Here is a 25,922-nt window from a genome sequence, read left to right as displayed (position 1 = left end):
ATATATATATTTATATATATATGACATGACTTACAGCTAATTTTTCATTCATTAACAGTTGGTGTGTTTGGTGACCTTTATTTCTGCTGTTCTACTTGGGCTTGACTTTGGACTGGCAGCAGGAGTTGGATTTGAGTTGCTAACTGTGGTATTTCGTGCACAATTGTAAGTAGAGTTTTGTGTTTAGCCTACACTATTCAGAATACAAGTACAAAAAATTCAATGTTACATTTATATTATTAATAACAATCATCTCTAGTACAAAATCTAAAATAAAAAAGCCACGTATTAGCAATTGCAGCTTGTTCTAGAAGTTTTACTATTGTTTGTTTGGACAATACCTGATCTACATTTTAGTATGACTCAGTAGCTGTATTTTTTGGATATATATGGTCAGATATGTGCAGCATGTTTTTATTTTTTTGCAGTCCAAAATGCTCACAGGTTGCAAACGTTATTGGAACAGACATTTACAGAAACAGAAAAGACTATACAAATGTAAGTGTGTACTTGCGGGGTATATCTTGTGATTATCTAGGTAAATATGGGTGGTCATTTTTTCTCATTACATATGCAGTCTCTGCTTTCTGGTGATGCCTTGCTGCCCTCTTGTATTACTGCAAGATAGCAGAAAGGGTCTGCATCATTGAAAACAATAGACTCCATAGTCTCTAATGAATGATAGCCAGAGAATATATGATCTAGAATGCGTGCACAAGTCACTGGACCAATTGTTATTAGACAGCAGAGAGCATTGCCTACAGACAGAGACCCGATCAGACAGGCTCTGTGCCTTGTGATCCCTGTGACTGCTCATCATTGCAGTCGCATGACAATGTTTACATTGCCAAGCCCACCTAATGGCATGTTTCTTCATTTCCAAATAATTCTGACAAAAAATTGAATCACCTTGGGGTGTCTACTTTCGTAAAAGGGATTTTTTTTTTAAATTTTTGGGGGGGGTTCTACTGTCCTTTTTTCTATTATATGGCAAAAACAAATTTTAAAAACAGCCGTTTTTAGTACCACCAAAAGAAAGCTGTCTGTCTCAAAAAAATTACATATAATTCACATATAATTCATTTGGATACAGTGTTGTGTGACAGCCAATTCTCAGCCAAACTATCTCAGTACTAAAAACTCAAAAATGGCCGGGTAATGAATGGGGTGTAGCGCGCCAATCCTGAAGTGGTTAATAGTAAAGTTGCCCATAAGCATGATTCAGCATGACCATAAGAACCTTTTGTAGAACCTGATCTAACTATAACTGACCATTTCATGAACACATTATCCTTACTGTCCTTTTATTACACCCTTTTTCTCTATTTATGGACGTCTAATACACTGATGTTTATTTGTGTTCTACAGATATATGAACCTCAAGGAATCAAGATCTTCAGATGTCCATCACCAATATTTTTTGCCAATATTGACTTTTTTAAAGATAAACTTGTTGCTGCTGTAAGTCAGACATCATGCATAAATCCATGTTTTATATTTATTTGAATACATTAAATATGACTGCTTTTTATGTATTATAGGCAGGGTTTAGCCCATTGAGAGTGTTACGCAAGCGCAATAAGGCTCTAAGAAAAATAATGAAGCTGATGAGTAAAGGGGAACTTCATTTTACACCAGTAAGTAGCAAATGTTTGTTCAATATACACAGTGTAAAGGCATCCAGAAAACATGAATAAAACCTTCCCATTTTTACTACATACCTTATTCTAGACACAGTGATGTAATCCCTGGGTCTCTGTGCTTTTCTGTGCTATGGAAGCAAATCATAGCAAATAGGAGGGACTGTAAAGGTACTGTACATAGCTTCCTGGAAACATGGCAGCATCTTGCCACCTCTCAAGGCCACCAGCCCTGATGTAAACCAGTGGACTGCTCTTAGGAGGAGAACGCCTTGATGGATAAATGTCAGTGTGGAGGAATGGGGATTCCTATGTATGCTATAGTTGCATGCAGGCCACCCTTGATAATACCCACATGTAATGCAGAGTATCCAGGATTGAAAGAAGTGAAATCCAATGAATGAAGTGGGTAAGGCTGGGGAGAAAGGAAAGTGTCCTCCAGGAAGGGGGGCTCATTCTGATTTGCTGCAGCTTGTAATGCACATTGTGAAAAGCAAACAGCATGTAGCAAAATCAGAGTAAGCAATTTCAATAGAGGAGAGGAGCCTAGTACAACTGTGCAACACTGAGGGTAAGGATATAGTTCAGCTTTAAATTAGCCTCAAGTTTTCCATTCCACTTCCCTTTTTTGCTCTGATTCAAATGTGCCTGCTCTGCCTGATAACACTGCTGTTTTGTTTCAGCCCCATGGGGTGATGCCAATTTTTCAGTTAATGTTCAACCAATTTCTATTGCAGAAGGGTGTGATATGTACATCATATGACCCCAATGAGTCTGATTATGAAGAAATAGACAATAACAGCATTGAAGAGTTGGACAAACCTATTAACACTGCTGACCTGCCCATTGTCATCGACTGGAATGCAGATCTGCCAAATAATATCAAGGTTCCCAGAATTGATCTTCATAGTTTAATCATTGATTTTGGAGCGGTGTCCTTCTTAGACATGTCTGGAATGAAAGGTCTAAAAGCGGTAAGTAATATTTCAAGGAAACAGACCTTAACTCAAAAAAGAGAGCATTGTAAACCCCCTTTCCCTTTTATTAAAGGCAAAGCTTTTTTAAATTAGTTTTATTGTACTTTTTTTCCGCACAATTTTGTTTGGCTCCAACTTTTCATTCTCCTGCTGCAGCCTTCTGGAATGCTGATGTCACATATCACAGGAGGCTGCAGGAAGAGGATAGCAATGCTGGTGCCTGGTTTATATCTGCGTATAAGTGAGATCAGCTAGTAGTGATTATTAAATATCCATAGATAGACAAGAGCGTGGACTCGAGTGAACTCGAATGTACACTGGTATGGTGTAACCTGAAGAATTTTAGAGAAAAAATATACTCTTCCTAACAGGGGTATCCTTATAATGAGGCAGCCTGAGGTGGTAACCTCAAGTAGCATTTTATTGTAGGGGTGGCAGGTGCGGGGGGAGGGCAGCAGCACCAGCAACTAACAGCAACCCTCTGCTGAGAGCTCAGCCTCCCACTGCCTCCAGTGCCAGATTCCCCACAAGGCCACCGAGGCTAGGCCTCATGGGCAGCAGGGAGCAGCGGGGCAGCAGCGGTTTGAAATCTCCAGACGCCCAGGACACGCAGTTCCCAGGACATGCACAAGCATGGCTAAATGTAGAACAGTGAAGCCACTTCTACCTCCTACCCCCGCCGCCAACCCCCCCGCACCTATTTCTCTCCATGCTGGCTCTGTCCTCCTGGTCCCTCCTCCCGACTCTGTCCTCTCCTCGCCGCCAAGTATCTCTCCACACTGGCTGCTTCAGGATGGAGAGCGGAGAGCGACAGGGTTAAAACTAACCCTGCCACTCCATGTAAACAGTGAGAGGGGAGAGCAGTCTTTCCCTCTCTCAGCTGTCACAGGAGTTCCAGTGCTGTGCTAGAACTCCTGTATTGGAGGTGACAGATTAAATAAAGAGAATCTGTCACCTTCAAATGCTATCACACAGGGACTTGTTAGTTTCTGTGTGATAGCAATAAAGTTAAGTTAAAAAAAAGATACTAAATATCTGAATTAAATTGTGTCAAAAAGGAGCGCGAATAAACGGGAGATCTAATGGTGGCACATAAGTGATAAATCGTGACAAGTGGAAGTAATACCAAATAGAGTAAAATATTGGTACATTTGTTAAATTAGATAAACAATCTGTGGTTCATGAGACAAGATCCTGATAACCATACAGTGACAAACGAAAATAAGTACAAAAGGATTTTTTCGATCTATATCAATCAGTAGGCAGTACTCTTGCAAAAAGAGAAAACAAAAAATGGAGAAAAAAAGGTCAATGAATAATATCTAAAAGTCAATAAAGAAAACACAAGATGAATAACAGTAATCCTTTTCAATTCGATCAGCAGCCCCCTTATAGATAGGTACTCACCAGAATGTGGTGAGTAAACGAGTTTATGGTTTAGCGGCAATCAGGTCCATGATCACGTTCCAATTCAAACTCAGTGTTTCCCGCCTACAAGGACCATTAGATCTCCCTTTATTCGCGCTCCTTTTTGACACAATTTAATTCAGATATTTACAGTTATCTCACAGTTTTTACGTTTATTGCATTATTTCACCTAAGGGTTTCTCCTCAGGCTGTGTAAACCCGCAGCCCTCTCACACATCTTTATTGAACATTTGATGGTGTCTTACGTGTTCAATTCATTTAATTAATCTATTATATCTCTGATTACACGAGTATAGTTCCTATTTAATTAATTTAACCTTTAGCGCTGTAACACAACCCTTTTCGTTCAAATAAAATAATAAGATATATGAAAAAAATTAAAAATTAAAAAGTGATAAAAAAGTAAAGAAAAAATAAAGAAACAATGAAAAAAATGTCAAACTAACCCTGCCACCCCAGCTATCCTGTTACCATTCACCAATGGGGGGGTTGGCGGTTAGGGGGGAGCATTGAGGAACCTGGCCTTGGGGCAGCAGAGAGAGTAAATCCGGTCCTGACTGTCTCCCACCGCCTCCTGCTCAGCCACCTGCCGCCTCCCACCCGGCTAACAGCTCAGCCCCCTTCTTCTGGCCGCCTCAGGCAGCAAAAAAGGTAGGGATAACCCTGCTTTCCAATACTAAGAGCCAATGTGGCACACTGCGGGTGTCACATGCCGGCTATATAGATCAAAAGCTGAGTGATCCCGAACTGATAATCTCTCAGCTCATGGTTTCTCCCTGCAGAGAGCGATTAACCACGGCTCCCACAGGGCTTTTCCTCCTGCCCCCTCTGTTCCTCCAGCATTCATTGGAGGGACAGACAAGAGAGGGTGGGCACAGCTGGATCTGTCTCTAGAAAGACAGAGCCAGCTGTTGGTGAGGCAGCAGGGTGGATCCTGACAATATTGTCGGGTTCTTTCCCGGCTGCAGCACTGTCAGCATATAGCTGGCAGTATCTGGATATGCTGATTTTGGGTCACAAGAGGACATTGACAAAGTTTTGGCTTTAGTTATCATTTAAAACAGTAGTAGTTTACCGCTTACAAGTTAATATATAAGACAAAGGTAACTCAAACATGTATTGCTATTTTAAAAGTGTATACCATGTTGGACAAAGTCCAGGAGCTTAAAGGATTAATAATGCCTCTACTTTTTTTGCGTATATCTACTGCTAGCAGGCAGTAGATATATGCAAAAATATAAAAAAGTTAACAAAAGGGTTAGAACATGTCTCTGCTGCGTGCTCCCGCCTGAAGATTCTCGGGTGGCCGCAAAAGATCATGAGGAAGGCGCATGCTCAGTAGAAAGTCGGCGCTGGAGGGACTCCTAAAAACTACTGGAAAGAAGATCGGATCAAGAGGCATCATTTAAGTCCTTACCTAAGCATTGGGGAAGGGGGATCAGGGCCGGCCTTTGGGGTGTTCGAGCTGTGCGGCTGCATGGTCGGCTACTCTCCTCTTCGCCACTGGCCATCTGACATGACAGTGCTCCCTCCACAGCCCGCACCCCACCCCCCGCCCACTTCAGTGCTGTCCTCAGTTCCGAGGAAAAACTGTGTGCTGAAGCCTGCAGGGGGGCACAGGAGGGAGCACTGTCATGTTGGATGGCCAGCGGTGAGGAGGAGATAAGCCGCAGCTTTCAGGATGGCCGAGCGGTGAGAAAAGCGGAGCCACTGTCATACTGTCAGTTTCAGGATGACAGCGTCTGTGTGCGTGGCCAAGCGGAGTATCGGTAAATATCTGTGACATTTACCGATGTGTGTGCGGAACAAACACTGGAGTGATCGTCTGATTACTCCAATGTTTGTAAATAACTGGGGACAAATTGTACTATGTGTCCCCAGTTATGAATGAACAGGATGTGATTTGCATCACTTTCTGTTCAATCATGAATTTCTGAATGGGGAGAAGCACTCACCATAGAGGCTCCTCCCCATTCAGAAACTGGTGATAGTTAATACTTTACCATCACCAGTTTCTGAATGAACGGGAAGCCTCTGTACTGAGTGCTTCCCATTAATTTAGAACAGAGGCTGCAGAAAAAGAAATTGAGGACTTTGTATCCTCCATTTATTTTCTATTTTAAAAGGGAATACCCCCCCCTCCCCCCACACACACACACACAGGTATTATTAGACATGTGCAAAGACTAAAAATTAATTTCAGATGAAATGAACGAAAACTAAAAACGTTTCATTCGTTTCATCAAACAGAACAAATTTTATGCTATTTTGGATCCAGTCATTGGCGTGTTCTGGAGGCAGGGCGCATGACGTCATATAACACCACACGTGTTGGGCGCCACCATCTTGGTGTATATCTAAGTATACACCAAGATGGTGGCTCCTATATCGGCGTGTGACGTCACCTGACGCCACCCATGCATGGCATTATGTGACATCATGCTTCTTGCCTCCAAGATGGTGGTACGCATTTGCAGAATGCGCCGGTGGCCAACATGGCCGCCGCACATTCTCAAACAAATTATTATGTGCCTGAATACATTTATCGTATATTCGGGCAAATAGTAATTCATTAATTTAACATGTAGTCTGGGTTTTGTGTTCTGTTTTTTATTTTTACTTTTTTAGATGAACTTACTTGAAAAAATGGTTCTAGATAAAATCCTGACACTTTATTTTTATAGACTATATTTTAGTTTGACATTTATTGTTTACCACTTGTTTGCATACAGTTCTTTTATTTAATAAGAATACTTATAATGTGCTTACAAGTTTAATACCTTTGAATACAAGTTTTATTTTTATCATACTTTTTAATATGTTTCTTTGGAGCTTAACAAAATGGAAGTCTTTAAATGGTGCGGATATTGGGGGGAAATGGGTGTGGCCACTGAGGGGTGGGGTTACTGAGGGGTGTGGTCACTGAGGGGCGCTGTAGAGCTTTCTCGCACCGGCCGCGTAAAGGCCTAAGGCTGGCTCTGGAGGGGATTTAGGCTTTAATATCACTTTAATGTCATTTGGGCTTTAATGTCACTCACAAGGTTGCTGAATGAATGGATGTTTGTGTCCAGCTCAGCTAACAGCTTGTTACACTGTCGTTACTCTATAAATGTCCTCTGATGCTTGGTATTAAAATTAACACACTAAACTTTTTTCATGGAAACAAAACCAAAGCTCAATACATTTTCACCACCATTGCACCACCAATGCATTTATACTTTAAGGGACTGCCCTGTGCTCCCATCAGCAATATAGAACCACAGTCTGGACTTTGAATGTAATGATTAGCTACTGGGCAATAAAAGAGCCAGCCAACTTTTACCTTTCATGTGTCTGCCCCCTCCTTATGTACCTTTCTGAAAAAACACTGGCACACAGTCTATATAAGAAGCCATATTTAATTATCTGAATATGTAACAACATTTTCTTTTTAAACTTGAACCACTTTTTGTTTTTTAGATCATGAAAGAGTTTATCAAGGTTGACGTTGATCTTTATATTGCTGGAATAGACAGTAAGTACATTCTAATTAACATTTGACTTGAGGGAGTACATTAAAGATACATGACATTATAAAATTAATTCCTTTCCAGACTCAATATTTAAATAAATGTCCCCTAACACAATGCCCCTTAGCAGGGGTTACATTTATAAACATCCCTGTTTGAGAGCTAGCAGGTGGCATTGTGTTGCTGCTGGGTCTCAATCCTGCCTGTTATTAACAGCTTGGGTCACAGTGACATTTTCGGAACCAAACAGAGTGGTTACTGATCATGTGATCACCATGTCAGCTATGACCAAGTGATCATATGCAGACTGGAGACTTCACTGAAAAAATATCAACCTGTAAATAAATAATGTTACCTTAAGCTGCAAATATACGTAAGCTAATGCAGTGAGGGTCATAAATGTTTGCTGTTATTCTGAAGCAGAGTAGCCATGCTTCTCCCTTCTTATTCACAACATACAGGGTTATTCACAAAAGGATGAAGAGTTTGGAGAAGCCAGGAGAAGTGAACAATTTAGGACAACATAGCTGAATTAGAAAGTGAGCTCAATTGGAGAATGTTTCCAAATCAGCTATTTTAGCCTAGATTGTTCACTTCTCCTGCCTCCTCCATACTCTTCACCCTTTTGTGAATAGACCTGATAGTTTTCCTAACTTAAAATGTATTTCCACTTTTGCAGTCAATTTTAAGAAAACCCCTCTTTATGTTTGTTATGTGTTCCTATTCACACACCATACTTCAAAATATAATATATATATTAATTTTAGATGTTTCTGTGTAGCTGGAGCTTTTTCAAGCTTCTCTCTCACTTTCCACATGACAGGAAACCCTGGCTGTCCCTATAGAAAGACTAAGGACAGACTGAACTTCCCCTCTTTAAAATACAGGGAGGGAATTTATCAAAACTGGAGCAGACAGAATCTGGAGCAGACAGAATCTGGAGCAGTTGTCCATAGTAACCAATCAGCTTCTTTCTTTCATTTTCAAAGCCTAACTGAACAAACTGAAGATAGAAGCTGATTGGTTACTATGCTTACTATGCTCCAGATTCTGTCTGCTCCAGTTTTGATCAACTCCCTCCAGTGCTTCTAGATTTTGAACCCTTTGTTTTGACAGACTTTGTTTAAATCTAGTTTACAATTGATAACAAGATCTGCCAGCATAGTATGGACATTTCTAATTGTGTTAATATTAACCTGCCCAGCACCTCTTGCATTCCAGAGCAAACCCCAATACAGAGAGCAATGTTTATTGCAGAACGCAGCATGTATTGTGCAAGCAGCAATTTAACAAAGAATATGTGATGCTATATGAATGAGAAACATGTAACAAAAATAAAATAAATGTTATTCCAATTTAGCTGCAAAAGTGAACATGCACGTTAACTCCTAGGCGCTGTGCCCAATTTTGGACGTGAGATGTCACTGTGATACCTAACGCAAATGATCCAAACCAACACAGCAAACAGTGAGATAGTGATACATTCCATATGTAATGGCTGAAGAGCTTGTTCACACCAAATCCAGACCAGATCTGCATGATTTCTTGCATATGCAGTGCAGTGTGCTTTGCCGCGTTTTTGCCGTGTTCCGGTCCATTTTTTTAGCCTAAAATTGGCTTCCATTGCGTTCCAGGGCATTTGCATGTGTTTTTGATGCGTTTGCATGCATTTTGGTGAGTTCCAGAGCAGAAAAAATAGATCATGCTGCAGTTTTTCCACCTGCTCTGGAACTGAACGCTGTCCTAATTCTTGATTCTGAGCTTTCCTTTCAGCCCCACATCCAATCACTATCTAAATCTTGCCAGCTCAACCTCTGTAACATTTCCAAAATACGCCCCTTTTTAACAAATGACACTGCAAACCTTCTAATTCACTCTCTTGTAATATGTCGCTTCGACTACTGTAACTCCTTCCTTGTTGGCCTACCACTAAAGAGGCTATCCCCCCCTTCATTCTATCATGAACGCTGCTGACAGACTCATCCATCTTATCAGCTGATCAGTGTCTGCCACCCCCCTCTGCCAATCTCCCCACTGGCTCCCACTTGTCCAACGTATAAAATGTAAAATACTAACAATAACCTACAAAGCCATCTACAACTCTGCCCCAACCTTCATTACTCACTTCATCTCAAAATATCACCCAAACCACTGTTCTAAATATTATTGTTGCAATGTACAGTTCCTCCACATGCTGATCATTTGATCTTTGGGAATATTCCCAATCCATCTAGGATGGTCAAAACTAAAAGTTGGGATATACTCATTCTTGTCAGACACAGGCTGTAATAGCAGTCTTGTAATAGCAGGCATTGTAATCTTTAAACAGTATCATTTTCTTGGTTTTTATGCAGCCATAGATATGCTATAAGTAACTGGGGCATATTGTACCTAAGCCAGTATTTGATTCAAACCTCAACACTTAGTTGGCTAACAGATACTTTTTTAAGGAATATTATGAAGCTTGGATGTAAGAACTTATAAAAGGTATATTTAATATAATTATTTTATTCTTCTTCCAGGCAATGTTTTAGAAAAACTAGAACGATGTGGATTTTTTGATGATGACATCACTACCTCCATGATTTTCCTAACTGTCCATGACGCTGTGTTACATATATTGGTTAAGAAAAATCTGTATAGCATATCTAACTATAAGGAGCCGAAGGTAAAAAAATATTATTATATAATTCTCACACCACTTTGTTTGCTCCTAAATCTATTTTGATTCAACACTAAACTAGATATGTCCATGTTGTTTCCTGTGTTTTCGTTTTTATCAGGATATATATAACTGTTCTGTGTACATAGGCGCTAGAAGGCAGTCATGAGCATGAGACTAAAGTATCTGTTAAATGCAATATTACGAAAACGAATTCTATCCTTTTTAGGAAGAGATAAAGGAGACCAGATTTGATGCAATGACAACTCCGAGTGAAAATACCAAAATAAATGAATATTCTGTAAGTTCATATCTATAAAGGATTGTTTCTGTAATGTACGTATTAAAGGAAATGTGTACTGAGAGAAGCAAAGCAGACTGTCATCATAGACCTATAAATACCTGTCGCCTAGCTGTTTTTGGCTTCAATATTTAGAGTTGCTGACCCATAAGAAGCATACAGGTTAGGGAGTTAGAACTGCTAAATCTGAATAAATGTCCCAGGCCAGTACATCAAATTGAAAAATCATAAATGACACCCTGCATATTCTCTCAGCACAGGTACAAAGTGATGAGCACATTCTCCAAATTAAGCTCTACCTGTTATGCCATAGATACATTTATTGTACATGTACCCCTAACTTCTTGTTTACTGACTCCAATCTAGAGAGACATACATGCTTCAATTTTCTAATATTAGTTACCCTTCAGATTGCTTTATTAATCTGAGAATTAGGTAATCATTGTTTTACGTAGCTTGAGTATTAGGTGTTTGATGGATTTAGTATTTTGTTTAGTTTCAGCTAGATTAGGGTTTTCATTTATAAACAATTCATCCTGTAAAAATGTGTGAATATTCGTCCTGTCAATATATCCACAAACAAATGTTCTTTGGGGTTTTTTTTTCCTTTATAAGTGTAATTACTTCAAACATTCTGATTGTAATATCGCATTATGGCCACTGGATGAAGCTAAAAGAGCATAGGAAATAAGTAACTATTGTATTTATTTTATTATGTTCGTTTGTGCATATATTCGCACAGGACAAACATTCACACATATTTGCAAGAAAGTATGCGGTATTTTTTCCTGAAATATATGGAAACCTTAACTTGGCCATACCCAGGAAAAACGAATACGATCCTTGTACGTTATGCTTACACAAAGGATAAAGTATATCTGTTTAAGAATTTTTAAAGGTTTAGTTTAAATCATTGTATATCACTGTATATATTTTTAAATTTAATTTTTATTATTTTTCTGTCCATAGTAGTTAATATTACACATCAGATCAAGGTTACATGCTATTCCAACTGTGCTGTTGTTCAATATACCTTTCCACTTTTTCAAAATCTTTTACAAAATAATAAAAAGATAACATACAAAGAAATAGTAGATGATAGAGCAATTAAATATCATAGAAGAAATATTATGTTAATGCACTAACTTACTAAAAAAACAGTTTCAGTAGACCCCAAGTACCCAAATGGTTTGACGCAAATTAATCAATTAAGACTTTATTGTGTTCCTTACATTGTTATATATGTTTTTAATTAAGGATTATATTTACACATACAATTCAACATGTATATATATATATATATGTGTAGACGTTGTTATTACATGCAAGTAATAATTTACTTTTATTGCAATTTTCAGGTAGCCACTGGGTCTTATCTGTGACCACATGAATCCATCCCACAAGCTGGCCGCAGTATTTAAGAAAGTAGTTGCCACAGGAATGATTTGTAAAAATGGCTGATTGCATATGCGCATCTTGGCATCTACAGCTTTTATCTGAAAGCAGGCTGCCTGTATTATAAACAATATTTGGATCTCAAAGCCTGAATGTATAATATAATAATAATAATGATAATAATAATAATAGTAATACTATAAAGTATAACAATGAGCACCTGTAAATTTGAATCATGTTAATTAGCTACAGGAAGAAAACCAACAGGCTTAGTAAAGTATATATTTCAGCAAGACTGACACATGATTGCTGTGATATGTAAACATAAGTGCTGTGATGAAACACCTAGCACAAAAGTCCTGAAACATTACATGGAGCAATCGTATTGTTAAATAGATGCACTTATATATCTCTGATACTTTAGGGTTTGAAAATATAGGGATATTCTCTCTTAATAAAATGTGAACAGATAACACTTAGGCTGATTGTGCATTCAGCGCTGCTGTGCATATCAGTCAAATGGGTAAAGTCATATACAGAAACCTTGGTACGGCTGTCTTGAGCTTAGCTTTCTGCATACCTTTATATGGAACAGTGGCTTCTACAAACTCACACCTTTCCTAAGAGAAACTTGGGGGGTGTCATTGCTGATTTCTCCTTCTGAAATTGCAAATTATCTGGCTCTCATCCTAACCCTCAAGCTTGGACCTTGCACTAAATGATGGGGTCCATTTATTATATTGGACCTCACCCCCACTACATAAATCACTGCATGATAGCTTAAAAAACTGTGGGAAAAAATTAGAAAATATACTTACCTTTCACCCAGCTCCTGTCCACACCTACTAGACAAGGGTGACATTATCCATCCTTCTGGTGATATCCTGGGAATGCTGAGTATGCCAGATCTTATGAGAAGATGCTACCGCACTCTGCTGGAGCATCTGCTCTTGAAATTTGGGTTCCTCAACTGTCCAAAGATCTTAGCAGAAGGATTGCGCAATAACGCTCTGCAATGCGGCAGCCAGAGGTAAGGTAAGTGAGTTTTCTACATTTTTCCACAAAGTTTTTTTTTGTAATACTTGTTGCTGATATAATAAGCAGGTCCACTTTCAAAACTTCAAGTTACAAACCCAAAACAAGTTAGCTGATGAGAACATCTTCTGAATGGTATCCAAACTTGTTCTGGGGCTGTGACTCAAATTATTGAAGCCAAAGGGTGAACATAACAGCAGGGCAACTAGTATTTTCAGAAGGAAGGCAGCAATGGCAGCCCCTTCATTTCAGTTAGGAAAGTGTTACTTTAAGGTTAAGATTGAGGTTGGCTAAAACAAATCAATAAGATCCTACTACAGCAGTAGCAATGATGTTTAAGCAATGCCTCTACATGAGCTTTACTTATCATTTTAGTTATCTGTAAATAATTTCTTGTAACGGCAGCACTATGTGCTATGTGCTGTGCAGCACTATGTAATTGCCTACATTGACCTTATGTATCCAGATAAGCCTGTACGAATTGCAGATGTCTTGCTGACAACGTTTTTATGTAATCACTAATTGAGAAAAGCCTAGGGGCTGATACTTAAGTGTACAAGCTCTTTAACAGTCTAAAAGCAAGGCTTTACATTGTAAATTTACATTACATCTACGATATCCACCATTCTCCACTGTGATGAAAGGTGCAACACCCTCTGGTGGGGACAACCTTAAACTTGCATGCTGTTTTTGTTCGCCAAAGGAATTGCAGCAGTAACCTTAACTAGGTTAGGGTTACCCTAACTGGACAATTTCTTCTCATCACAGAGAATGAAAGCCTGAACATTATTGTCATTGTATAAACAACATAACAGAATAAAGATGTATCTCTTAGCTAAGACTCATGTTAGCTTGCACTTTAAGACATATTAGACATTTACACGTCAATTTCAAGTTCTTTATTTGACTACACCTGAAAGGTAGATGCTGATATTTGATTGGCTTCTATGAATTACAATAACACCACTACACTAGCCAACAATTGTTTACTATACAGGTGAAACTCGAATAATTAGAATATCGTGCAAAGTTAATTTATTTCACTAATGCAACTTATGCGGTGAAACTAATATATGAGAGAGACTTATTACATGCAAAGCAAGATAATTCAAGCCGTGATTTGTCATAATTGTGATGATTATAGCTTACAGCTCATGAAAACCCCAATAACCCCAAATCCATAACCTCAAAAAAGTAGATTATTACATGCAATCAATAAAACAAGGATTGTACATAGAACAATATCGGACCTCTGAAAAGTACAAGCATGCATATGTACTCAGTACTTGGTTTGGGCCTCTTTTGCAGCACTTACTGCCATTACTTTTGCCTGATATTCTAATTATTCGAGTTTCACCTGTACTTTCTAGGTACAATATATGTATACATTTAAAACTGTAAAAATAATATTCATTTGTAAATTAGTTTTTTTTAAAACATGGAATAGATCCATGAACAGTTCAAAATGGGGTAACATTTATATTTGTAATAGAAATGTTACACTAGTGTGGAGCTCTGCTATATATTTATAGAAATGGACACTTCAAGTTTTATATAAAATAAATTGTAAATGTATGATGTCATGTTTTAAGGGGCCTGTAGTGTAATAAGCTACTATGAAATTGAAAAGTATGAAGTGTATATATGAAATATGAAGTATACTATAAAAAAAAATGAAAAAAACTTTCAAACGTATAAGCAATGCATACCGCAAATAAACTACAGCACAGTAATTAAGCATACAAATGTAACTACCTGGCATATAAACATAATGAAATGTATTCTTCAAATTTACAGTAAATTCATTTTTACTCATATTTGTCAGAAAGATACATCATGTACTTTTATTTTACTATGATAAATGCCTTTCGTTTATATTTATGTACATGAAAGCCTAGCAGTGCTTCAACTATGAATTGAGTTCTTACAAGGCTTTAACGTGGACCTTTACCCCCTTTCACTAAAAATCACAGCAGTATACAGCTCTGCATGCTAATTTAAACTCATCTTGAATTCATTAGTTAAACAAACTTGTTTTTCATTTACTTACAAATAGAAGTTTATCCACTTGGGAAGAATACATCAGCAGAGCATTGCTGGGAAATCTCACCTGTAATCTCATGCGATCTCAGGGAAAGGTATTTTCCTCCCCTAAGATGAAGTGCGATTTGTTTCGGAAAGATTTGTTATTCGGACAAATTTTCGTTATTCGGACACTCGGATATATCTGAATGTCCGAATAACAAAAATGACGTATGCAAATGAATCCGAATTGCCGATAAGGAAAATTTCGGACCAAATTCGTTAGCGGTATTATGTACGAATTTTCGTTACGGATTTTTGGTGCAGCAAAGTGATATTAGACAAAAGGAAAAAAAAATGACAGTCCGCAGAAGAAAAAAAAAAAGCATGAGGTTCCCCTCCCGATTCATTCCAGACCCTTTAGGTCTGGTAGTGAAAGTTAGGAGAGACCCCCCCCCCAAATAAAAAATAAAAAAAGTGTTTGCCCCCGCCCCCCCAAAAGCCATACCAGGCCTTTTAGGTCTGGTAGGAATTGTGTGGGGAATTTTTTCCTGAAAATTGGGAAAAAAGTGGGGTCCTTGCAAAATTCCTTCCAGACCCTTGACCCGAGCACCGGCCCGGCAGGGCAGAAAAGCGCCCTCCCCCTCCCTGCGCCTTACCAGGCCACATGCCCTCAGCATTTGGAGGATGTCTCCATGCCGATGGGGCAAGGGCCTCTTACCCATAGGTGTACCACTTTGATTAAGGGACACCCAGATGCCACCCTCCCTTTGTGAATAAGTAAGGGGTACATGTCCCGCAACACGACAACCCGTCCGTACCCGATGAAGATTCGCCACAAAATGACAGCTCTGGCCAGAATGTAAACAAGTGGGAGGAACAAATCATGACATCACGGGGCTTCTTCTGCCCATTTAACATTCTCACCTGTCATAACACAAAAGCATATGAGGAGCTGTAATATATACAAGTGCATCCAAACATGTACAGGTATTAGGGGTAGATTTAACAAAGCTGAAAACAAAAACACTTCCTCACATGCAGGTAGGCTGAAACATTATATAAAGAAGACAAGAATATAGGAAACATTTTGAACCTTAAGTAGTATTAAATTCTCAAACTTTTATCCAAGAATGAATCCAGATCAAACAAATATACATTGCCCAGCAAAACATTGCTTTACATTTTTGCCCAAACACTTACAATCACCAAGTTTCTAAACAGCTGCTTCCAAGTCTCTTAGCTCAGCTTCTATGAACTTCCTGTCCAGTACAAGTTTACAAGGGACAGAGCAGACTCCAGCAACTGTTCATCTACTAGCTTGAAGGAGGGAGGAGAGGGGGCCAGGGGCAGGGAAGTAGCTTGGTTTGCTGTGTCTGTGTTTGTGTGTTCTGCTTGAGAAAAGAGGATCTCTAAACCAGTGTTCAAGGGACCAGCTGTACCTTTGACATGCATGGGCTTAGCATAAATTCGCTCTGTAGTGATCTTAAAGGTTCTACATCTGGTTGCAAGGCTCCTTATAATCTAACACGGTCAATGCTGGCTACTGGAAGCAGGTGTATGTATTATTGTCCAGTGAACGACCGGAATATTCGCCACACACCCCATTGTGGAGGAACACGTACCTTGCTCATTTCTATGACATGCAGGACTGTCAAACATGGGCCTCAAGGGGTGTCGAAAAGTTAGATGACTTATTGAAGGATGGAAATATCATGAGTTTTGAAGACATACAGTTAAAATTTGGTTTGCCTGGGTACTTCATATTCAGATATCTGCAGATCTGCCATGCCTTTGAGCGCAGTTTTTGAGTAATCCAAGGGCCTTCCGAACATCATCTCTGGAATGTTTGCTGAGAGGACGGGGGCTGCATAAGCCGTTGTCTACGGTATATAGTATGCTATTTCCTGATACACATAGCTGTCTGAGTGGTTGCAGGGCCCAGTGGTTCAGAGATATACCAGATTTGGAGGAGGAAGACTGGAAAGATGCCTGGGATTATCCCTTCACACATTTAATCTCAACTAGGGATAGATTAGTACAAATTATTACACAGGGTGTATTACATACCGGCGAAGATGGCTCAAATGTAGGGCACGTGTTCGGTAGCTTGCTGGAGATGTTCTAGTTCTCCAGCTGGCTTCCGACATGTGTTCTGGGATTGCCCTGCTATTCAACAATATTGGATTCAGATCACAGGTTTTATTACTCGGTCCCTCATGCTGGAGATAACACCGGAGTTGGGACTCTGTATGTTGGGACTAACTGAGCGAGCTGCTTCAACACATAGTTACATAGTTACATAGTTACATAGTTACATAGTATTTGGGGTTGAATAAAGACATACGTCCATCAAGTCCAACCCATATAGGTCCACGCATCATCTCATTCTTAGGGATACTGGTATCCCTGGATATTACGGTCCCTCAAGAAATTGTCCAAATGTTTCTTGAACAAATCTACACTCTTGGCTGAAATCACTGCCGATGGCAGTGAGTTCCAGACCTTAACCGCTCTTACTGTAAAGAACCCTCTTCGCCCATTGTGCTGGAATTTTTTCTGCACCAACTTTAGGTGGTGGCCTCTAGTCTTTGTAATGGAGTTAATCTCAAACAGTTTGTTGCCAATGTTGCTGTCACCATTGAACATCTTGTACATGAAAATCATATCCCCCCTTAATCTCCTTAATTCCAGCGTAAACATGTTTAAGGTGAGAAGCCGTGTCTCGTAGCTCTGGTCCTCCATTCCCCTAATTAGTAGACATGTGCACTGCCAAAAAATTTGTTTAGTTTCGTTTCGTTTTAAATTCGGATTTGTGTTATTTCGTTTTTCGGGATTTGGGTGTGAAAGTCAATTCGGATTCGGACGAAATTAGTTAGCGGTAGTTCGTTCGTTTTGTTTTTTTATTCGTTTCGTTCATTCGTTCGTTCATTTGCAGCAAAGTGACATTTGAGGGGGGAAATGTTTCCTTCAACGAACGAAACGAATAAGAAACGAAAACCAAACGAACGTTCGAACGAACTACCGCTACCGAATTTCGGAAACGGAAATTCGGATTCGTTTGCATTCGTTATATCTGTAATTCGGAATTCGGATACATCCCAATGTCCGAATTCCCAAAAATTCGTCCGAATTTCGATTCGGAACGAAACGCATCGCACATGTCTACTAATTAGTTTTGTTGCCCTCCGCTGGACTCTCTCCAGTTCAAGGACATCCTTTCTCAGTACCGGCGACCAAAACTGGACCGCGTACTCCAGATGTGGCCGAACCAACGATCTATATAGAGGCAAAATTATAGACTTGTCCCTGCAATACATCCCATTTTTAATACAGGACAAGACCCTGCTAGCTTTGTTTACCACAGCTTGGCACTGCAAGCTACCATTCAGTTTGTGGTCTACAATGACCCCCACATCTTTTTCTATTTCTGACTTCCCTAGCGGCATACCCATGATTGTATAGCCTATTTGTTTATTTTTATGTCCAAAGTGCATTACTTTGCATTTATCGACATTAAACCTCATCTGCCATAGTATTTCCCACTCCCCTATTTTATCCAGGTCCTCCTGCAATGTTATATTGTCACGATCCGTTTCTAGTACCCTCCCTATTTTTGTATCGGCTGCAAACACGGAAACATGGCTATTTATTCCCTCCCCGATGTCATTAATGAATAGGTTGAACAGTATCAGACCCAGCACAGATCCTTGAGGCACACCGCTCATTACACTAGCCCAGTCCGAAATGCTTGTTAGGGGTTCTGCTGTTTTATGCCAGGAAATTGATTGTACTTCATCGGAAGAAGCAGGCTGCACCGACCTTGGAATGTTGGAGGGGGCTGGTGGAATCATCAATTCCCATGTATAAGGCAGCCTATATGCATAGAGCATGCTCACAAAATTTTACAAAGTTTGGGGAAGATGGTTGGACGCTTTCTCTCCTACCATTAGTTAGGGCTTCAGCCTTTTCTTATAACTTCTTGGGAGGGAGGGAGGGAGGGAGGGAGGGGGAGATGGGCTATTGAGGTATTAATGTATTAATATTGTCTGTTTTCCACCTATAATGGTAATATAAACATCCTGATTTTCATACTCTACTTATCTGCGGATTGTGAAAGACATTTAGGTCCTTAATTGAATATCTTAATTGCCCCTTGAATGTATGCTCTGAGAGATGTTGTTTTCACATTTCTGTATTCTATGCAGGAATGTGCAGCTCTTATAGTAGTTGGGGTGGGGTAGGGGTTGGTACCTTCTGCTTGGGGTTGGTAACTGTTATGTGAGCGCCCCTGAGTGCTGTCGACTCAGGTGTTGTTTGATTGTTATTGTACTGTTTTGTACTGTTTTCTGTTTTTATTATGCAAAACCTAATAAAAATATATATATATTTTTTTTATTAAAAGGTTCTACATCTGTGAATGTCGAGGCTTCGAGGCTTCGAGCTTAAAGTGATATGAAAGAAAACATGTTTTAAACCTTTTTCAAATTCTGATTTAATCACGTACAATGGATGCTGCGCTTTAAGAGTTTCATTTTTATGCAGAATCAGCTTGTCCCCTGAACCCTGCTCTGATATCCTGTTTTAGGGTGGCTCATTGGGCTATTAAGCTGTGTGTTTCTCCACAAACACACAGGCATAGCAAGGCAAGCCGCTAGCTTTCTCCCTGCTCTCCACTCCTCCTTCCTCCCTTCTCCAACTAAATGGACAGCTGCAGGAGACTGTGCTGTCCCTTGTGATATTGTACTTGATGGGAAGTTCAGGGAAACCAAACTGAGAAAATTGGAGCCAACTGTTTGGAAACATGATCATTGTAAGAGTAAGGCGAACATTTAACCACTTGCTATGGGTAGCCGTACATTTACTGCAGCCATGTTCTAGTAATGTAATATTAAACAGCCGGCGATGGCTGTCAATGTGAACTGGCGGCTGTACACGCGCTGGATTGTTTGTACCGATCTGCCCCACCCCACTCTGCCGCCACTGGCTTCTCCGGGCTCCACTGTCCACCGTGCAGGCACGGCGGGTTTCCCTGTAATGATCGGAGAGAAATCAGCAGGCTTCCAACCGCTGATCTCACCTCTGATCATTAGAACCGGAAGTGATGTGTGTTACATCACTTACAGTGTCATTGTGCACATTCTCTGGCTCTTTCTCTGCATCCTATCTGCTACTACATAGGGGGATTTTTAGCCCCCTATGTAATAGCAATATAGTTAGTGTAAAAATAATTAATTAACTAGAGTCACGTATAAAAAAAGGAAAAAAAAACATTTTTAAAGTCCCCTGCCATGCACTTGCACGCAGGTACATACGCAAACACGCGTCGTTGCGCCTACATGCAAAAAATGAAAATTGTGCTACTTATCGCTGCGAACGTGGGAGTGAGAGCAATAATTATAAGGCCAGTAATCACTGTTAGAACTAAACTGATTAATGATAAAAGCTTTTAAAGTGTCCCCTATGGGAAATTTGGAGTATTGTAGTTTTTTACGGCTTCGTGGGTTTTTAGGCTTGACATGTTTGGTATCTATTTACCCGACGTGACCCCATCTTTTATATTTTACCAAAAATTGGGTATAATATTCTGTTTCTCTGTACTAAATTTAATTTTAGTGTATTTTTTCTATGTACAGTAATTATTAAACTTTCAATTTAAACATTTAAGAATACATATACAAATGTGTGAATGTTTTGATTTTTTTTAGTAAAGCAATGTAACTTTTCAGTCATTCAACCATTTGACTGGTTGTTGAAGAACTTCTAAAAAGCCATCATGTTGCTAGGCAGCACAGAACCTTCTTTATGATTATTAGTATTAGGATTAGCAGCATGACATAGTATAATGATGGCATTATCTGCTATCTGATAAATCGTTAATGAATACTGGCCCAATGGTTGCTGGTAAATCCTGATAAAAAGGTTCATAAAGGTTCAAATGATTACAGTTCCAGTCAAAAGCCAGAGTTGTCTCATATATTATTTAGATACGGTATCATGATGTGTGCTTTGTATCTTGATATTTGTACTTTGACAGCTGATGTGTGACATGACATACTCAGAAAACACATAAATACCATTCTAATTCCTTTTTATAATATTGTATGTGATAAGTCTCTCTATTTCATAACATACATAATAGTTCATAACAAAGGAGCGTTTCATGTTGGGCCACATTTAGGTGGTTGCCCGTACCTATAATTAGGCAAACAGACAGAATAGCATGTGGGGAATATTAGTGTTTCCAGTGCAGAACCCTTATGGAAGAATTGGTTGAACTCATGCAGAAACATGAAAACCCAAGGACTCTTTTGTGATGCCGGTTTGAGATGCAGAGATTTGCATAAATGCAAAGGTGCCTTTAAGTTGGTGACCATATTTTTCAAACAGACCAGAAACCTCAGTTGGAAAACACAGACCAAAGGCTACACACACAGCATAAGCCAATCAGGGGAAGGATATTTATTGTGAGGAGGGTAAAACAAAGTAAGGGTTCTGCAAACTGTTCTACTACACAATGACTGAGGGGCAGAGGAAAAAGGGTCTACCTGTATACTAAATGGAAGGCTAGGAATTTTCTGTTGCATAACAAAGGTAAAATGTAAGGTAATTGTGCTAAAAAATGACTTAGAAGCAAGACATAATGAAATGTCCTTCTACACTCTGACTTGGAGAAGAATTGGAGAAGCTTGGTAGGTACTAGCCTGAGGGATAGGGGAGTATTTTGCTGCACACTACAGGAAGTAGTGGAGACATGCTTCACAATGACTCAGGGGCAAGGGAGCTGGCTGCACACTGACCGAAGGACTTGGTCAATTTGGGTCCCAATGCAAAATAACCAAGCGATAGAGTGAGTTCTCTTCAAATACTGATGCTGGGGATAGTAGGTATAGAGGAAAACTAAAATCAGTAAGAGGCACTAATTCTTCAGATCTTCATATGCAAACATGTATAGGCTGGAAATTCTGGGTACTGTAGACAAGAGGTTTAATTCATTGAAAACAAATGTGTAACTTTTTATTGAAAAAAAAGCCATAATGATTTCAACATGTTACTTTTTTGGTTGTAAATACAATATCAAATTGTGCTTAGGGGCAGGCTCGGAAATAGAGGCCTTAAGATCTAGGGGTATGACGGGGGGGCAGCTCTCTTCCCTGTAATAGAAGACTACTGTGGCCAGAGGAGAGCAGGGAGAGGGGACACCCACTGAGAACGGATCTTTTTCTCAGAATGGGCGCTTGCTGAAGAGTGAGTGCAGATTGCCCTTCTTCCTCTGACATATCACATGACCAGAGACAGGAACAAGAAGCTGCCTTCATTCCCAGTCTGAACTGAAAAAACAACTGATTCAAAAGATGTGATAATTTCTTGAAATATACTGTAAGGACTGTGTGTGGGTTAAAACTGATATACACAATTAAATTTAGATGTGTCTTCAATAAAAATCACTAACAGATATAGGATAATTCCCCATATAAAGGATAATAGCCCCATATTTTACTTTTGTGACAATAGGTGCACTGCGAATAAACTCTTCAAATTGCTGCAGTGTGCCTCAACTAATGCCACTATTTTGTTGCATACTGCAACCATTGCATACATTTTGTGCTGCACACTATGCTCTGATCTGTCTGAGAGTAGCAAAAAAAGGGAAAGGTGCACATGAGCAGAGCAATGCACACAATACAAAATGAATCTGTTTCCCACTACTCAGGTTAAAGTCTCTAGGTGAGCCTGCTCTCTGTTTGTGCATTGCTATATATGTTGGGAAATCAGATAGTTTAGAGTTGGGAACCACATTCACCAGAGGTGCCTGGACGAGGCAGTTTGGCTTCAACTTGTATTTGCAAACGTATGCAACAAAAACCTGTTAGCTAAAATAGATGAATTAAGCTTTTTTTGTGGGCTAGATTGAAAGTGTGCAATGGACCTTTTGTATTGTTTAATGAAAACCTGGATTTAGTACAGGCACTCCAGATTTTAGCATAGGCACTATACACAATGTACAGAAGCATATTATCATGGAAAGGTGATGCTTCTGCTTGAGGCTGTTACTTGTTTTGGCTCTATGATTAAATGATGCCAATACTCCATTAATTGTGAATTTCAGCAATTAATAAAACACTACAGCACATGTATGGTACTAAACGTGTTCTTAACTTGCAAAATATATATATATATGTATACATATATGTTTCATATTAAAACCAGATACTGAAAACATATTTAAACAAATAATGATGTACAATGAAGGTTTATAAACTGAGACAAGCTTGCCTCATATACATATTGTATCCTATCTATAAAGAAATGTAGTAGGCAGTTTTATAAAACATGTTCTTTATGTATATATGAGTTTGATAATAACTTGTTGAATGCGCCTCATATTTAATTGATCTATCTGTTTCCTGAAGATAGGGTGATTTAGGAGTTGTCTGCTTTTGTTGGTGAAAAGATAAACCTTAGAACATGTAATATTGTAACTATATGACTTCTTTCTATAATATATGTAATTTATACTTAGTTTACATCAGTAAAATATATATCTTCCTACATACATCATTGCTACAGTGGAACTCAAGGACGACACCCCCCAAAAAAAGGGGGCATATTTATTGGTGAGGGGACACCGGCAGGGTGGAGCATACAGGTGCAGAGAGGAGCAGGGGATACAGTGACACAGTGTTACTCATCTCCCAGCTGCTTTAGTGGAGAACACCGGATTGCGGTAGCAGTGGGGGAGTCCGGGATCTGAGTACGATTGGGATTGTGTTCACTTTCGCCTCCGCACTGCCCACAGCGCTCCCAGCCTATGCAACAGTGGTGCTCGCAGTGATGACCATGGATGGCTTTTTTCATTGTGACGATTTGTCCAAATAAATGGACATGTTGAATGATATTACCGAGTGCTGGTGATTCCTGTTTTCCGCCCGCCCAGCTCAATTATATCACTGGTTGTCAGAAGCTGGGCCGGAGAACAACCAGACTGTCCCACTAAGCTCCTGGCTACTAGTGACGTCAGTAACTGGGTGGGACACTGGGCAGAGTGTCACCAGTTGCTAGGAGCTCTTTGCAACCATGGGATGCACTGTGCCTGGCTTTACCCCCCCACGAGACCCAATAAAATGCTGCCTGAGGCAGCTGCAACAGGCTGCCTCATTTTAGGGACAGCCCTGCTTCTTAGTATAGTAATTTGTTTTTGAATACTACCAGGAGGGACTGCTCTCTGGTGCTCTCTTTCTGTGCCTTGTTATGCATGCACGACCACTCTAACCACAACGTTCACTACTACAACTATGACTTTCAGCAGTCTGTGTTTGAGAGAAAGGTGATACGTCCCTTACAAGAGGTCATTCTGAGCAGATCCAAAGCATGACTTCAGTGGCATAACTTACTTATGGCATAAAGGATGTTGGGGCACTAGTTCATTGTCATCACAAGATTTAATGTTCTGGTCATTTTGCAGCTCGGTTACTCAGCACAGGACTCATAGCCAGTAATACTGTATTCTTGCATGTTGTAAGAACACATTTTTAATCTACATTAATTCAAATAAAGCACTAAAGTTAAACTTCATCCTGTTGGGGCTAATGGTAGACTAGAAATTAAAGTGCCGGGTTCTAACCCAAATAGCATCTACTGCACTTGGGGGGCACAGGTTCAGAAGAATATTAACCCATAAGGTGCTGAAGGGAAATGGTAAAGGATTCTAATGACCCTTCACTAGTGGGAGAAAATATTTCAAATTATTGTTCATTACATACTGTAATTTATTGCTGTTTAAACCAAGGAGGATTGTTAAAAAAAAGCCAGTGAGGCATTGATACCATACATCTGGTGTCATGGTGACCTGGCAAGGAGTCTAAAGAACAACTTTACTACTTAATACTTGGAAGGAAACAGAGTTGCATTTGTAAAGTGCAAAATTGTATATTTAGGGGGGTTTTCCTTTTTACCATTTATTCCTGTCGGTTTAAAAGTGTGCATTATTGCATCACAACAAGTGCCTGCACTATTTCTTAAAAATGCACCGCTTTCCAGAACTGGCCATAGTATCCATACTTGCAAGACAATGTTTATAACATTAAACCCATTATTTAACTGTTTTATAATATTTGTTACAGCTAAACACTTTTTTTCTTCATTTGGCACAGAAAGAGACAAAGAGACTTTAAGGGGAATTTACTAAGCCTGGAGCAAACAGAATCTGAAGCAGCTATGCATGGCAATCAGCTTATAGCTTTCATTTTCAAAGTTTAACTGAACAAACTGAAAATAGAAGCTGATTGGGTACTATGCACAACTGCTCCAGATTTAGTAACTTTCCACTATAGAGGTCAAACATGGAACAAAGAAAATGGGAAAACAATTAACTCTTGTCCACAGCTGCCAATCTAATATCTATGTCTGTGAAGGTTGTCAATCATCCAGGTCATTGTATAGCTGTAAAAAAATAAATCAAGGCAACTGGACTTGCTGTATTTTTCTTGAAGACGCTTTGCTGGTCATTTGACTAGCTTTCTCAATTCAGAATGACTTGTACATTCTGAATTGTATGTGTTTCATTCTTTATAAATCAGCCCTATATTCCTGTTTGATCTTTCTTTATATATGACAACTCAGTGTTAAGATAGTAGTGCAGATTTTGAGTATTTACACCCACATCATGTCAGCCAGCTGAGCATCATGGGAGATTATTAGATCTTAGATCAAGTAATTTCCCAAAAGTAGTGTGCTACATTTATTCTTCAGTTTCTCCCTGTGCCTGTTTTCAAAATAAGTGCAAGTCTCTATCTTAATCATTCAGAGCAGTTTTAGAAGTTTTATTGTGATAATATCCAGGCTTTAGGAAATAACCTCAAATACATATGTAGAATTTTCTGTTTTTGCTTTTCTATATTGAATGTTGTCTCTAGCACCAAGCTATTGCAATGTATATTATATATATATATA

At 39.3% G+C, this 25,922-nt stretch overlaps 1 protein-coding gene across 1 annotated transcript in view; it reads left to right on the top strand.

Moving 5' to 3' along the window:
• The window catches only part of LOC108787500, a 176,851-nt gene extending 163,905 nt beyond the window's left edge, over positions 1-12,946 (top strand). The window contains exons 48-57 of the mRNA XM_018557073.1: positions 59-165; positions 429-498; positions 1,369-1,461; positions 1,542-1,637; positions 2,378-2,614; positions 7,505-7,559; positions 10,077-10,222; positions 10,446-10,517; positions 11,260-11,362; positions 12,762-12,946. Coding sequence (XP_018412575.1) covers positions 59-165; positions 429-498; positions 1,369-1,461; positions 1,542-1,637; positions 2,378-2,614; positions 7,505-7,559; positions 10,077-10,222; positions 10,446-10,517; positions 11,260-11,362; positions 12,762-12,946 — 1,164 coding nt within the window. The remainder of the gene's footprint in view (positions 1-58; positions 166-428; positions 499-1,368; positions 1,462-1,541; positions 1,638-2,377; positions 2,615-7,504; positions 7,560-10,076; positions 10,223-10,445; positions 10,518-11,259; positions 11,363-12,761) is intronic.
• Positions 12,947-25,922: the final 12,976 nt, after the last annotated feature.

Source organism: Nanorana parkeri, unplaced genomic scaffold (assembly GCF_000935625.1).
Source record: "Nanorana parkeri isolate BGI_ZX_2015 unplaced genomic scaffold, ASM93562v1 scaffold265, whole genome shotgun sequence".
NCBI lineage: Eukaryota > Metazoa > Chordata > Amphibia > Anura > Dicroglossidae > Nanorana > Nanorana parkeri.
The sequence above is the reverse complement of the archived record's forward strand: the minus strand, read 5'-3'. Positions and strand labels throughout refer to the sequence as shown.